The sequence below is a fragment of the Lissotriton helveticus genome, chromosome 7, assembly GCF_964261635.1.
Source record: "Lissotriton helveticus chromosome 7, aLisHel1.1, whole genome shotgun sequence".
NCBI classification, from domain to species: domain Eukaryota; kingdom Metazoa; phylum Chordata; class Amphibia; order Caudata; family Salamandridae; genus Lissotriton; species Lissotriton helveticus.
The window spans coordinates 1,900,911,522-1,900,928,327 of record NC_136068.1 but is presented as its reverse complement, the minus strand read 5'-3'; the positions used below and the strand labels follow the sequence as shown (position 1 = coordinate 1,900,928,327).

Below are 16,806 nucleotides of genomic sequence, written 5' to 3'. Positions count from 1 at the left end.
GGACTACTTCCCTTTCAGAAAAATGTTAAAAACATTCCTATTCAGCACCTAGGCAGCTAGCGTAACTCTGACTGTACTGGGGCAGAAGTCAAAGCGCGGAGATACTCCTCCGGGAGTCGATGCCAGCGCGATACAAGCCCGAAATAAAAATAAAATAAATAAAATGAGAGTGACTTCAGTGTTCCACGAAATCAAAAAACAATTCATCAATATATCTGCAATAAAAATTCAAAAAAACTTCAATAGAAAAATTGTGGTCTTGTTTGAAGTTTGCCATAAAGATGTTAGGGTACACTGTAGACCCCCCCAAACCCAGGGGAGGTTCCATTGATTTGCAAAAAGAAGTAATTCTTCCATTTAAAATAACTGTGTTGGGGGGCTTGGCCAAGATGGCGGGCTGAGAAGACGTGCCCTCCGTGAGCTCCCGTAAGCCAGGGCCCTCGGACCGTTGATTAGCGCTGATCTCCCCCCCAAATGCCTGGGGACTGGCGCCAGTAGCGAAGAGTATACGGCGGCTCAATTTGGGGCACCGAGAGTTCCGGTGGACGCTGATACGAGGCTCCGAAGGAAGCCGGAGGCGAGGGCCGCCTGAGCGCTGCGAAGGCCGAAGCCGAGCGCGACGGTGCTGGAGAGGAGCGGACTTGGAGACGCACAGGCTGCCCTGGGGCGACAGGTGAGCCCTGCCCGGCCCGCTGATACCCGGAGGGGGACGCCGGCTCTCCTGAAGCCCGAGACCGGCACTACAGCGGAGAGTGCGCCACGTTGGTTCGCCGAGCCCGGCTGCGGTCCGGCCTGTTGGCGGTCCCGCAATTGGCGCGGAGGAGGAAGGTGAGCGGGCAACCACGAGGCGCAGCCCAGCCGGAGGCTGCTGTCAGACACCGCTCGGAGCTGACCTGACGCACGCATTAGCTGGGGACCCCGTGGCGGCAGTGCCGGGCCGCAGAGGGAACGCAACGCATGTCCCCGGCTACAACCGGAAGTAGGCCTATGATCACGGGGCCTCCCGGCGCACAACAAATGGACGGCCCCGGGTGAGCGAGGGGCCCTGGCTGTACCGCCAGTGCGGTGAAGATCCCGCAAACCTGCAATAGCGGAATCGGAGGGGAAGCTGTGACCTCCGGGGAGCACCACCACTGGAGGGGGGACGCCCCTAGCTTGCAGCGGGACACTCCGAAGCCACGAGGGTGGCCCCCCAATAGACGCTTGGAACGCGGGGAACTTGACCCGCCCCTGGGACCCGGATTGCTTGGAGCCTGCCGCTGTAAAGACCCCAGGATATCGCAGTAAAGGCCGGTGAGCAATCAGTGCTTGCTTCCCACGGGGCGGCGCCCTTGGGGTCTGGGGATATTTACAAAGCAGGGGAGTGGAGGGGCTTGGCGGCACTACCCATTTCTGACCTGGAAATCCTACACACATCATGTCTGATCAAGAGGTGACCCTCCCGCAGGGAGGGAGGCGCTGGCGGCGGCCCCCCTGCTTGCTGGGTGCCGGGAGACCCAGGGGGCTCACGCCTACTGTATTGGCTGTGGAGGAAGTGAAGACAGTGCTGGCCCTGGCCTAACTTGGAGGGCCCGGCGAGCGGCCGGACTCTGGGATGAGCGACCCATAGCCAGCGTCACGGACCGCTAGAGGGGCTGACCGGTGGTGTGGGCCGATCCACTGGTACCTTGGGGGTGAGGTGTGGAGACGCGGCTGCTCGGAGGGACGCGTGTGCCGGCGGTTAGCCAGAGGCGCCACAGACCACCCGAGAGTGCGCCCCCACGTGCAGGATGGCGAGCAACAGAGGGGGCAAGAAGGGGGAGCGCACTTTGCCGGACATGTTGAGCAGGAGCAACGCGAGGCAGGATCGGGGGCAGCAATCTCCGGGCCAACCAGGTGGCTCCCAGGGGGCGAGCGGAGGGGAGCCACCGGTCACCAGATCCTTCCTTGAGTCCCTCTTTAGCTCCCTGCGGGAGGATTTTCAAACACTAAAGCAGGAGGTGGCTGGGGAAGTCCGAGAGATGCGGAGGGAGGTTGATGGCCTCAGTGAAAGGGTGACCACGGTGGAGGAGGCTGGCCACGCCAGGGACGAGGAGGTCACACAGTTGCAACAAGAGGTGATACGGCTGCGGGACCAGCATCTTGATCTTCAGGCGCACGCCGAGGACCTTGAGAACCGTTCCCGGAGGAACAACATCCGGGGAGTTCATTCCGGGGGAGAAGGGGAAGACGTAGCTGGGTACCTGGGGGACTTATTCAGGGAGATACTGGGAGAATCGACCGACTTCCCCATCCGGATCGACAGGGCACATAGAGTTGGACTACAACGCCGGTCGTCAGCGCCTCCTCCCGATATCCTGGCCTTCTTGCCGGACTATCCCCTGAAAGAGAGGATCCTTCTCGAAGCACGGAAGAGGCCATCCCTGGAATTTAGGGGTCACCGGGTAGCTCTCTACCAGGATCTGTCGGCGACTACGTTGCAGAAACGTAAGGCCTTCAAAATTGCGACTGACTTCCTACGGGAGCATGGCACTCAGTACTCCTGGGGGCACCCCTTCCGCCTCATTTTCTGATGGAATGGAACTCTGCATCAGCTGCGTTCCCTTCAGGATACTTGCGGGGTGCTGGGAATCACTGCGACGGACGACGGAGCACACACGCCGCACCGTCGACGCATCACTGGAGACGGCTGGCAGACAATCCCTGGTCGACGGTCCTCTACATCCTTGGCGCGGCCGGACTCGCCTACTGTCAGAGCAGACATGGACAGTGCAGTGCGGGGTGTGGCCAGAGACACAGCAACTAGTGAGGTGGCATTGACGCTTGAGAAAACTCCGGGGGGAGATCGACATCGCCACAACTGTAATGCAGGTTTGAGGGTCCGGGGGGGGGGGAGGCGGGGTGGTGCGTGGTGGCTGGACGTCCACTTTTGTGACTTTCCGCAGACTTGTCCGCCGAGGACCGGACTGGGACAATGGTTTCTTGGGGTGCTTTGGGGGACCGAGGGGGTGGGATTGGGGTGGTTGGGGCAGTTCCGGTTGCAGGTTGGGACTGGGGACAGTTGGGGAGTTGGGATGGAGGGTGGGAGGGTTGGTGGGACGGGGAGTTGGAGGGGTTGGGGATGGGAGTGGGACCCGGGAGTTGGGGGGGTGGGGAGAGGGTCGTCCAGTGCACAATGTGGTTCCTAGACATACAGGCAATATGCATGCTTCTTGGTTTGCTCAGACATAAATGCTGTACACACATCTACGCTTTTAACTATGCTCTGCTGCCTCTGGTGGAGTGCGGAGCCCCTGTACTTTCCGCCCTGCTGGAGCGGGGTCTTTATGCTTTCCATTACATCCTTTCGTATGCCCCCTGACACTTGTAAGGTCGTGACCCTGAATGTCCGGGGTTTGAACAATCCTGTTAAGAGGCGGGCGGTGCTTTCTCTTCTGGAGAATACCCGGGCGGACATATGTCTTCTCCAGGAGACGCATCTGCTGCCGCAGGACACGCATAGACTGCGCTCTCATAAGTTCCCGTCACAGTTCTTCTCTTCTTGTACCACTAAGACAGCGGGGGTGGCGATACTGGTGGCCAGGCACTTCAAAGGGGAATTCCTCCACAAATTCACCGAACAGAAGGGCAGGTTGTTGGCATATCGGTTCAGGATAGGGAGTCTTCCTTTTACGATCGGATCCCTGTATAGCCCTAACGAACGGCAAGATCGTTTCCTGCAGGTAGCGGTCGAGGACATTACTGCCTCACAGGATAGACATGTCATACTCGGGGGAGACTTTAACATGGTTTTTGATTCAACAATGGACAGGTCGGCGCAGCGCTCCCCGCAGGTCAGGGAATTCTCCGCTGACTGTAGGGCTCAGTTAGCAGAGGTGGACCTCCATGATCTCTGGCGACACCTGCACCCCGCGGATAGGTACTATTCGTACTATTCCCACGCACATAAGACGTATGCGAGGCTGGACCACCTTTTAGTCACTTCTCCGGTGCGGGCGCTGGCCTCGGAGGTCGGAAATAGGTGTGCTATCTCTATCGGATCATGCCCCGGTTGAGGCCACGTTGTGTCTGCCCCCGGAGGTTTCCACTCCCAAGACGTGGCGCCTCCGCGACACGTTGCTGCATAGGAAAGAGGTGGTGGTCCGCATTGAGGGAGCGATCCGGGAATATCTAACCCATAATGACAACTCCGACACCAGCCGGGCCACGCAGTGGGCGGCCCTGAAAGCTGTCATCCGAGGGGAATTGCTGGCGATCTCCTCGGCTGACAATAAGGAACGACGGGCCAAGAGGGATGAACTCACAGATAGGGTCCGCGAGCTTGAGCAAATACATCGTAGGACAGGGGCTCCCAGGATTTGGCGGCAGCTCAAGGAAGCGAGAAAGCTCCTGGCGGCCCTGGACCTCGACCGGGCAGAGTATGCTGCACTCCGGCTGAGCCATACCTTTTACGCTGGGGGGGACCGTTGTGGCAAACTGCTAGCTAATAGGCTCCGGGTGACGCGTCAGAACCAACTGGTGAAGGAGATCTCCCACCCGGCGGGGGCGTTGGAGACGGAGGACGCTCATATTGCGGCCGTCTTCCGCAGGTTTTACGCGGATCTTTATGCCGGGGAGCCCCCGGATGAGACGCCCATGGCCGCCTACTTGGATTCGGTCACCTTGCCCTCTCTTGATCCCTCGCAGGCGGAACACTTAAATCGAGATATCGGGATAGAGGAGGTGATCTCTGCTATTGCCAGGCTTAAACATGGCAAAGCGCCAGGCCCGGATGGATACACCGCGCTCTATTACAAAACGTTTTGCACGACGCTAGCCCCTATCCTTACTCGCCTCTTCAACTCGTTTGCTGAACCGGGAGCCATTCCACCTAATCTTCTGCGGGCTTCTATCACAGTCATCCCTAAGCCTGGAAAGGACCCCAAGCGTTGTGGGTCTTACAGGCCGATCTCTCTTCTGAATCTTGATTTGAAGTTGTATACGGGGATCCTGGCCGCACGATTAGCTCCTCACTTGCCCGGGTTTTGTCCCGGGGAGACAGACGGTTGACAATACGAAACGGATCGTCCACCTGCTGGAGAAGGCCTCCCGGATCCCGGGAGAACGAATGATGCTGGCGGTGGACGCGGAGAAGGCATTTGACCGGGTGCACTGGCCTTACTTGAAACAAGTTCTAATGAAGGCAGGCATAGGGGAAAAGTTCCGCTCCATGATTTTTAACTGTTACAAACGGCCGTTTGCAGTTGTCCGCGTTAATGGGTATACATCTGGGGCCTTTGACATCGAACGAGGCACTCGGCAGGGATGCCCGCTCTCGCCCCTGCTCTTCGCTCTTTATATGGAGCCGTTCGCCCAGCGGGAGCGCGACAACCAGGCGGTGACGGGAGTACGGATGGGAGGTTTCACGCACGCTATTAGCCTTTATGCTGACGATGTCATCTTATCGATTGCCGAGCCCCGGACGGCTATTCCGGCCTGTATAGAGGAGCTGGACTCCTTTGGCACGGTCGCGGGGTTCAAAATGAACATGGGAAAGTCGGTGGCTTTGGATATCTCCCTCGAGCCGGCTACTAGAACCTATTTGCAACACCGGTTCCCCATGCTTTGGTCGTCAGGGGCGGTACCCTATCTGGGGATCCAGATTGCTCCTACTTTACCGGCTATGGTGTCGGCCAATTACCTGGCCCTGGGTGCCCAGATCAGGGAGGAACTGGGCCGGTGGAACCGTGGAACCTTCTCTTGGTTGGGCAGGATAGCCGCCATCAAAATGACGGTCTTGCCCCAGGTGCCTTATCTGTTTCGGGCCCTGCCGCTCCAGGCAGACGTCTCGCGCTTTGTCTGGCAGGGGAAGAAACCCAGAATGCGCAGAGCCCTCTCGCTACTGGCCCCTGAGGCGGGAGGTTTGGGAATACCTGACTTCCGTAAGTACTTCCAGGCAGCGCAGTTGCGTTATCTTGTGGAATGGAGTAGGGGGGAGTCCGATAAGCACTGGCTCTTCCAGGACCAGGCGGTGGCAGGGAGACCCTTGCAAGAAATCCCTTTCTTGCGTCGACCTCACCGGCCCAAGAACTTATATGCCTCCTTTATTACAAGAGTGCCCCTGCGGGTGTGGGATGCCACTAGCATTCCATATGGCCTCACCACGTTCCCGTCGCCGCTCACTCCGTTGGTGGACAATCCGGACTTTACCCCGGGAATGGAGAGGGGAGCGTTCACACACTGGAGACAGGCGGGGTGTAGAGCCCTGTGTCACTTGTATGGCCCTGAGGGGGTTGTCCCCTTCCTGCAGTTTCGCCAGGAGTTCTCACTCCCGGAGAACGGGCGGCACCGCTATATGCAAGCTCGCCATTGGGCCCTTCAGCCGCAGGTGAGAGGGACGGCCGATCGGCTTTTTCTTCCTTACGAAAAGTGGTTGCTGTCGCGGACGTCGGACTCAAAACTGATCACGGATCTTTATAAGCTACTGCAACCGCCCTCGACACACCTTTATCACCCCGGGAGGGAGCGCTGGGAACGGGAGTTGGGGCGGACATTGAGCCCTAAGGACTGGGAGCACATATCTTATAGAGCGAGGCACTCTGCATACCACATGGGTCTCACTGATACATTGACCAAGATCTCCACCTATTGGTACTACACACCAGAACGGGTCCACGAGTTTGATCGTAGCAAGGAGGATACATGTTGGCGAGGGTGCGGACACCGGGGTACACTCACCCACATTCTATGGGATTGCCCATTACTGGAACCTTATTGGAAGGAAGTGCTGGATGAAATTGACTCTCATTTTAGCATTGAATTACCACGCTTTCCCGCTTACACCTTGCTGGGGCTCCCGAATGGACTGATGTACCCCCTCAGATCCCGTAGAGGCAGGCAGATAGCTATAGCTCTAGGATCTGCAGTCCAAAACATTCTGATACACTGGCACACTGCTACGATACCCTCCATCACAGGTTGGCTCCATAGGCTATGGCATGTGTTGGGCATGGAGAAATTGTCTCTCACAGTGGCGGGTGATATAGAGCAATTTAATGAGCTTTGGCAACCATTTCACTCCTTATTGCTCACGGAATTTAAGGAGCTTACCTGCCCCAAGTTCCTCCATCTCTTGCGGCTTACGAGCCCAGTAGCGCCTGCCCAGTGATTTGTTGGGGGACTCATTCTCCCTGAAGGAAGTAGCTTTGATGTACATTTTGGTTGGGGGCTGTGCACTGGACGTGGGGTGGGGAGGGGGAAGGGGAGGTTGGGAATGGGGAGTTGGGATGTTGGGGTTTGTGGGGGGGGGGTTGCAATGAAAATGTCATTTCATGCTGCGATAGATCACACCATGTATCACTTTGATGGCTTAGCCCATGAGAACCGCACCTGCTAATTCATCGCTGGGAACCGGGCCTACCCGCCCTGCTATGACGCTTTTTGGTGTTATGTGTTTGTCCCAGTATGTTGTGCTGAATAAAATACTTTAAACCTAAAATAACTGTGTTGTAAACAGAACTTTAGTATCTCTAGTAAGAACACTTTATTGGGTCTCAATTTGGCCTGATTGGCTAATGCCAATTCCACTGCTTCATCTCTTCTTGTATCTTAATCGATGTGTACAACGAGGTGACATCTATAGTACACAGCAGCCAATTTTCCTTCAAGCAAACTAAAAAATCTGTAGTGTCTTGCATGTATGAGCACCACGATTGTACAATAGGTTGTGAGACGTGATCCACATATTTGCCCAATGGCTCAAACAGGGAGCCACAGCCAGACATAATGGGCCTGAAAGGGGGATCGTTGTGGTTGTGTATTTGGGGTAACATGTGCAGGTTGTGTCATCTCGGAAATGCTGTAGTCAGGAATGTGCGAGTTTTGATATTGATCCAATACACATCGATGGCCTTATCCAAACTTTTATTGAGGATATCTTTGATCTCTGAAGTCAGGTCTTGATCTCATTTTAAGTAGGTAGATTCATCCATGATGTGTTCTGAAACTTTGGTGCTGTAGTATGTGCTGTTCATGATGACTAGAGACCCTTCTCTGTCTGCTTTTTGAAGTTAGGAATTTGCTAAGTTTTTCAATGTGTTCATCTCTGATCTAGTGAGATGAGATTTCTTACTTGCTTTAAAATTGAGGTTGCTGAAGTCCTTTTTAACCAACACCTCAAACGTGTTCAGTACCTTCTGAGATGCTGGTTGCATAAATGTGCTACTACTTCTGAATTCCAAACATTCAGTCTCTTCAGTTGTTTTCCTGTTGGGGATCACTTTTGTCGAAAAAATGTCATAATCTTAAAAATCTCATGAGTTTAAAGAAGGCAATCTCTGTTTTAAATAAATATGTGTCCTATGTAGGTACAAATGATGTTTCTTTGTTCAAGATCTTTAGTTGCTTCTGTGTTAGACTATGGGAAGAGATGTAGATAACTGAGATTTCTTGCTCCTCAGATTTTTTCGACCTTTTTCCAAAATAAACATTTTGCCAGGCCTAAACCTTGCTTTTTGATACATATATGTCACATCTATAAGGCATCGGAGTATACTCCTCGGGGCCCAACTGTTAGTGTCCAAAGAACTGATGAAACTCGAGGCAGCACAATGCAGGACCTCAATTGCTGCCGTCGCAGCTCCTCATCGGGACTGATCTAGTGTGATGCAACTTGACAAAGGACCTCACACCACAACTCTCACAGCTCCTCATTGGTACCAACACAGCATAACACAGTGTGACATAGGACCTCGCATTTTAGCTCCTCATCGAAACTGATGCAGCGTGAGGCAACTCGAGACAGAACCTTACAACACAGCCCTTGTAGCTCCTCACCGGGTCTCTATATCCTGATTTTTTTCAATACCCACAAGTTCAAAGAGTGCTTTTTACTACAAAACTCCTATTTTAAATACATTTTACTAGATGAGGTGTCTCTAATGCCCACTTAAAGGAATTTTCACATGCACCACTTATTTTTGGTGCCCCTTTAGGGAAGGCTGCACAGAAACATCATGCACAATGTTCCCAAATTCAAATCCTAAACTCAAATACTTGTTGTCTAAGTACCTGTTGGAACTTCATAACCTACAGTTGGCAAAATAAATAAAACTATTCCTGCGTAGCTCACCATATCAGCCTCATCCTGGATGAGATGGAGGTTGGATTTTTCTCTCAGGCAGAACAGTTGACTGGAGCTCCATGACTTTTGCTCTTCTGAAAAGTAGAAGCACGTCCCTCTGACGAGCAGCCATCCGTTGGGGCAGAGAACACATCCAGAATCTAAGGGGAAGAGGAGGCGCTCAATCACTGCATAGCCAGAGTCATTATTTACAGCCCATCTTACCTATATGCCTACTACTCCAATTAGTAACTTAAAAATGCAACAAGTCTGCTTATTTCACCACTAAGGCTATACTCATATCACTTTTTAATGACTACCTGGAGAGTTTTGGGAATGCTGGGTGGCAGGAGCTTTCTGGATCTCTACAGATTCCTGAACTTCCCCTCACAGACATGTTAGTGAAATATAAGATTTTTGCCAAAGTTTTAGGTTTGCTGGGCATTCTGATTCAAATAAGGTAGTGGGCTCCACACACGTAACACCACACTGGACTCCCCTATGTGTCTAGTTTTCATAAACGTCTCGGCATATGTTTTTTTCCACCTCGAAGGAACATTTTTAAATCTCCCACCGGGCAGAAGCAAACTTGTCTTTTAAGGCTCGGCGAGGGGGGGGCACAAGTTATGTTATGACCCAGGGGATGGGGTTCTGGGAATGACAAAGGCCCAGGGCAGGATGGGGTTGCTGCACAAGATTAAGAGAAAGTTATTAGATGATTACCAATGAATGGTAATAATCCTCAGAGCAGCACTTATTTTTTAAGAGCAGCAGCAAGAACGCCAGTAGTGTGTGTAAATGTGTAAATGTAAATGTATGAAACTTATATAGCGCAGGACTTACCCTGGGGCATCTCCGCGCTTGCTTAGGGAACCCGTCCTGGTATTCCCCTGTGAGAAACCCCGGCAGGGTATCCACAAGGTGAAAGCCAGGCATCCCGCTGCGAGGGGCCGATGTGGAGATTAAGCAAGCTATTGCCCAGAGTCGCAGAGTGTGACCCCGTGAGTCGAGTAGGCACCGGAGCGAGAATTGTCGAGACCGTGGAATTTATGAGCCCTAGACCCGCCGAGGCGGGGAATCGAACCCTGGTCCACGGTCGATCTCAGATTCTGCGTCTGCCGCCTCTAACCACTGAGCCACACTTCTCCCACACTTCTCTTCACACTTCTTCTAGTGAAGGGGGATATATTTGTGATTACAAATATTTGGCACTTACAGCTACAATTTCGACGCACTAGCTGCATATCTCTTACTTTAATATTATGCACTATCCAAAAAGTGGTAATAAATTCAAGGTAGCCCAAAAATATATCTGTTCCAAGGCCCCACAAATCCTTCAGATGTCTCTATATTGAATACAAAGCTACTGTGGCCAGGTTGGGTAAGTTGTATTGCAGAGAATATATACTAAGTGAACAAGCTGAGTGGGGACAATGCTGGAAGTATGCTAGAATGGCTGATGAAATCTAAGGTTTCACTGTCCCCAATTGGTGTCATTCGTACAAGGCAGGGCAAGATGGTTAATACCCAAAGTGATATTAACCTGATCCTTAACCCCTTCGCTGCGGGGTAGTTCCCCCGCTGTGCTGGGGAAAAGGGGGCACGCACAGCGCTCCAGTGCTCGTGACGCGCTCAGCTCTTCACGCAACACAGTAGCGCTGTGCTCATGACAAGCTGAGCTCGTTATGACCACGCCCGTGTCTATGGAACGCTCAGCACAGCGAGGGAATTATTCCCAAGTGTGAGCGCCGCGCTGGTCATGACGAGCTGAGCTCGTCATGAGCGAAACGCAACTGTGCCTCATGATGAGCTGAGCTCTTCATGAGCACGGAAGAGATTAAACAATTTCATGAGTGCTCGTAAAGGGCCCCAAACGTGTTGTCTGTTGAACGCATCAATGATTATCTAGGTTGGGTTCCTGTACCAACCAGTGGCCTGTTGCTAAGTGTGGAGTTCAATACCCCTTGTCTCTAGATGAGATAAAACTGGAACTCAAACAGATAGCCAGGAGCAAGTCCTGGGGATGGAGGGGCTACCCTTTGAGTTTTATGCCACTTATGAGTCACTTCTTGCCAGATTCAGTTGTAAGAGTCTCCTGGTGTCAATGGGCTGCTGCCTTTATATATTAGGGAGGAGATGCTGGTAGTTTTCCCAAAGCTCAATACAGATCTTCTATGATGAACTCTTATTCCCTCCTGTCACTACTGAATCCAGATTAAAAGGTCCTGGGAAAGGTGAATGCTAATATCTTGGTGCTGATGACACAGATCATCAAACAGTTCAGAATGGGTTGATTCCAGGCAAGAACACACTCTTGTAACTGCGCCGACTATTTATAGTCATGGATTGAGCCTGCTTGGATATCGAGAAGCATTTGACACCCTTACTTGCTGGCAGGTTGTGATGGGTCTGGTATATACACAATGCATGTAGTTATTATACTCCCAATCATTGGCCAGACTGCATGAAGGCACATGTCTTGCACATTCAGGATTGAAAGGAGCATACACCAAGATAGCTTATTGTCGCCTGCTATATTAGCCTTGGTGATGGAACCATTTGCATGTTTGCTGCGGACCAAGATGCCAGTCAGGGGCGTTTCAGTTGATGATGGTATGCTGACCACACACAGTCTCTTCTATATCTCCAGGATGACCGTGCATTTCTAGGACATCTAGGCCCTCATTTATGGGATTTTTGCATAGGGCAGAGCAGCAAGTCAGCTTGCTGCTCTGCCCTTTACCAAAGTGAAAGGGCAAGAATGCACTGCATGTATGCAATACGGTGCATTGTTGTCCTTTCTTCCTGCGCTGGCGCCACTTGGTAGCCTAGTGCCAATGTAGGCACCCTGGCACCATGGTGGGAAGGTGCCACTGTTGCATGCAGGATTGTTTTCATGCAAGAAGGAGCACGTTCCTGTACAGAAACAATCCTGAGAGGCATTTTCCTCTTTCTATATGTGCTGCAGAATACAAAGAGACACAAACAGGAAAAATAAACAGGTTTCTCCGTGTTACACTTCCCCGTGGGTGGCATAATGATTTGGGGCTACTACTGCTGCTTGCAGAACAACAGACACATTGCATGAACAGTGTAAAATTGCCAGACCATATTTGGCTACAGAACACCTTTTCGCACTTAGGGGCATATTATCAAGGGATTTATCTCCGCTTTTTTGGCTTTAAGAGCCAAGAAAGCGGAGATAAAATTATCTCCCTATCAGCAACAGGGTGCTAACACACAAATTCGCATGTTAGCACCCTTTTTCTCCACGCTTCCCCTTGCATCTCTAATGAGATGCAAAGGGGGCGTTCCAGAGAAAAATAATAGGAGAAATGTTGTTAAGCGACATTTCACCTATTATCAAGAATTTCGCTAACCCTGTTAGTGATAAAAAAGCAGCGCTAACCGCGGTTAGCGCTGCTTTTTTTACACCTGGTATTTTCCTGACTTAGCCATGATATCCTATGGAAGGTGGATATCATGGCTAAGTTTGTGAGCCCCTATCATCAAGCTAACACCAAACTTTGGGGCATATTACCAACCAATAGAGATAATTTTTGTCTCTAACTTGTTTAGAGACAAAAATTATCGCCGCAAATCGGTGATTTTTATCGCAGATAAACCTTGCTATTAGCAAGGTTTATCGCAAATGCGATAAAAAACGGCCGCAATGCATGAATATCGCTGAAAAGTCAGCGATATTCATGCATTATCGAGCAAATGCTCTTAGCCATGTTATCCACCTCCCATTGGATAACATGGCTAAGAACTGCTGAGGGCAGGTGTTAGCTTTTGGAGATATTCGCGCTTAGCGCGAATATCTCCAAAAGTTGGTAATAGGAGATAGCGATGTTAGCGACTGTTTTCAGTCGCTAACATCTTGGCACGCCCACTTTGCATGTCATTAGTGATAAATATCACTGACATGCAAAGCGGGGCCCAAGATGGTCGCTATCTCCTACTAGCTGTTGCTAACTGGTGTTAGCGACAGCTTGGTAATAGGGAGATAATTTTATCTCCGCTTTCTTGGCTTTTAAAGCCAAAAAAGCGGAGATAAAGCCCCTTGATAATATACCCCTTTGAGAGATTATCGTTGGTTTTCCAGCGATAATCTCTCATTTGGCAGTTAGCGCGAGGATTTTTATCACTTCTGAGATAAACCTTGCTAATAGCAAGTTATCTCTGCGATAATTTCCGGCGATGCCTAGCGTTAAAAAATTCGTTGCTAAGCATCGTTAGCGATAAATATTGCTAATCGTTGGTAATATGCCCCTTAGTTCTGCAATCCAACTCCTTTTCTTATTGTAATCTGTACCTTATTTTTTGCTTTCTCCCTAAACACAAACATCACTGATTCTAGTGCTTGTTCCGCAGTGTAACAGACCACTTACCAATGGTAATATTCTGCCTTGGGCTGACTCCGTACTAGTAGTTTCTAAGCTGCAGTGGGGAACGCACACTGCTGACAGATGCTCTCTCTGCTTGAGTCAGTGAGCCAATCCGTAGACCTCAGCGCCCTGGCAGAAAGGACAAATGCCCTCAGCAGTAGAACTTAAGTTGCAGTGTGCATTATGTGTGTCTTTTAAAGACAGAGCTCACTGTGACAGAAAAAAAAATCGAGTAACTCATTTGATTTTTCCCGGGCCCTGACAGGGTCGCAGAAATGTCTTCCTGGGGGCCCGGTGGGACTTGTAAAAAAAGCCTGACCCTGTCTGGTGCTAGTCAGGTGGTGACCAGTGACAGGCCAAGCCAGACTGTTGAGGCATGAGTACAATAAAAGGAGCCTGCCCTGTCAATAAATGAGTATGTATATACTAACAGTTACCGGCCGCATATTTAACGGTGTGGTTTAGGCCACGTGCAATGTCTAAGACTTTTTTTTTTAATAACTCTTTTTATTGAAAATGAATTTTAAAAAAAGGCATTACAGAAAGGAAAAATGAAGCTCAGGTGTGCACATTATATTTTCAACACATGAGGCGTTGTGGCAAAATACAGAACCATATACACCAACATTTAATGCAGGGAGTTTGGAGAGTCCTGTGTCTCTGGCACCAGTATCGGCGTAGGTGGTTCACAAATTTCCCCTCTATGACTATTCCATGTGTTCCAAATCTTACCCCACTTCTTTGGGCAGCCCCTGGCCACATAAACAGCTCTTTCTCCAATCATGCACCAGTCGAGGACTTCCGCCCGCTAAGACTTTTTTTATGATAATAAATTTTATTTTTGTGGATGTGACTTAGGAACGGCATCAGGGGAATATGCAGTATTAAACAAAAGCAGAGAATACCTCACTGCACACGCTACAAGCATGGCAAGAGTGTCAATTCAGTAATGGGCCGCTCATGGCCACAATCAGGATTACCACTCAGATTCTCCCAGGGGCCACAGAACGTGTGGCCGGCACTATTCAGGGCAGCTCAGCTCTGCACAGGACTGTGGTGTGCTGCTCTGGTCGTTGGCTATTGAACTTGAAACAACTCCGACAGGCAGCGGTCGGTTCAGTCACTCTCAGCTGGCTGCTGCTGGTGGGGTGATGGGTCGGTCGTGGGATGATATTAATTTTAGATATAGCGACAATCTGCCTGTTCCACAGCACTTCCGGCAACCAATGAACTTAAACTGACACTCGCTCAGCAGTGGCCGGGCATCCCGCGACCTATTTAGGAGTGTGGCTGGAAAAACTGTTACATTGTTACCATAGCAGCTGGAGCGGACTGTGATCAGCCGGAGACAGCACCAAAGCCTGCTGGAGGCAGGACGCCATGTGCTGCCATTCCAGATTTCAGTAATGGTGCATAAGCAGCGCTCTGGCTTGACAGCTCACGAGGCGCTATAATGTGTGACTTTGCATTTTAGTGCTGTGATGCGGACCACTACACTGAAATGCATTAGTCTAATGCCTGATGCATGGTACTTGACAGGGCTGTATTCTTGGGAAATATTAAGGCGACATCTGGCAATGCAAGGCTAAAATTTATTCCATTTAATTACCTACAGCACACCTATTTATCTCCCAAGTTAATAAACCAGATGTACCCAGGGGCCTTGAGTGTGTGTCCCAGATGTGTGGAAGAGGAAGAGGGTTCTACCTCATGTTCAGTGGTAGCTCAGTATTGGGAGGAAATACTGTCATGTGTATCATAGTTGACTCAACAGGTTCTTTCTGTTTGGGGGGGTCACACAAAGAGAACAAAGCACATATATAAATTCATTGACTTGGCACTTGTGCTTTCTAAATGGCATATTGTCATGGGCTGGAAGTTAACAATATACTCCACGTGTACGGAGAAACCATGTGTTCTTCCTAAGACAGAGTAACGTCTTCTTCTAAGAAAGTTGTAACTGGCGTCTAGACGCCAGTTACAAGAGTATATTGTTAACTTGCGGTTATACGGAGCCGGGAAACGTGGACATTTGAATGTTTTATTATTGCTCTCAGCAGATTACTAAGACCGCAAATCTACAATATATTAACATTTGGGTTATGAGAAAGAAGAATTGAGAAATTTACCTTAGATGAGACAGCCCTGAAGAAGTCTGTGGTTTAACACCACCAAAGACGAAGCACGTGTTGGCAAACGGCTAGAGAATTTTAAGAAGAATCACAGCAAAAATAAAAGAAGAAAAGAAGAGATACAAGATTTTTCACCTGTTTATTTTTACTTCCTAATATCTGTTAGCTCAGGATACATATTGTGTTTATGTTTATATGGTATTGATTTGATCATGCCTTTTGGTTGAAGATGGATGGCCTAAACCGTATCCTTGGAGCTTTCTATACTGTACAAATTACTTTTATTATCACCACAGCCTAGCGCAACTATCACCCAGCCATCCTTTTTTGTATATTGATTTATTGTCGACATTTGTCAGCCTACATGTTTCAGTCCTTGTTTCTGAAATCTTGTTTCAGCCTTCGACTGCACATAGAACTGTCTTTGAGTTAGTAATTAAAATCCATGGTCTTGACCACATATGAAGATCCGTGCTATCATGCACCCAGCCAGCTGATGTCTTTAAAGACATCCACTTTGAATCAAACTTACAAAGAAGCTCACTGTTTACATGAGCTTGCTCATGATGCCTCATAATGTTCTGTTACACCACTGCGCTGTTATGGAGTGTTTTGTTACAACCCTTACTCTTTTCTATGGCCCCTCACGTGAGTAGGCGTTACCTGCATTCTCTTTCGCAGTCTCTATGCAGAGGTGGTCCCTTAATCTCGTCAGCCTCCAAGCATTGGGTTCAGTGCCCTCTTCGGGGTGGCCATGTTGATGGATACTGTTGTCACAAGGCCCTCTGAAAACTGCAAAGGTAAGGAAGAGTCTTACAATATACACATAGTATTATTAATGTGATTGTCAGCAGTAGGGGTAATGGTACTGTTTATAAAAGGTATGTGTATACAATGCTTTATATCATGTGTCTGCTGTTACAAATGAAGTAAATAAACTGTGTGAGAAGTTGCAAATTAGTGTTTTGATTATGCTGATGACTGTCATTATTAGCTGTAGTAAATAAACTGTGTGAGAAGTTGCAAATTAGTGTTTTGATTATGCTGATGACTGTCATTATTAGCTGTAGTGGTAGTAACAGTTTCAGAAGTATTGTTGATAATCCTAATCATAACAAGCCGTTCATACCTCACCACAACTATCTCTAAGCGCTATAAATTAATTATTACTGAGTATGCATGGGAAGATTAACAGAAGTAATCA

The 16,806-nt window shown here is 49.8% G+C and overlaps 1 protein-coding gene across 1 annotated transcript in view; it reads right to left on the bottom strand.

Moving 5' to 3' along the window:
* The window catches only part of LOC144767842 (killer cell lectin-like receptor subfamily F member 1), a 61,339-nt gene that overhangs the window by 11,469 nt on the left and 33,064 nt on the right, over positions 1 to 16,806 (bottom strand). Inside the window, exons 3-4 of the mRNA XM_078651206.1 lie at positions 16,266 to 16,394; positions 9,089 to 9,240 (exon numbers count right to left, since the gene is read on the bottom strand). Of these exons, the coding sequence (XP_078507332.1) occupies positions 9,089 to 9,240; positions 16,266 to 16,394 (281 nt within the window). The remainder of the gene's footprint in view (positions 1 to 9,088; positions 9,241 to 16,265; positions 16,395 to 16,806) is intronic.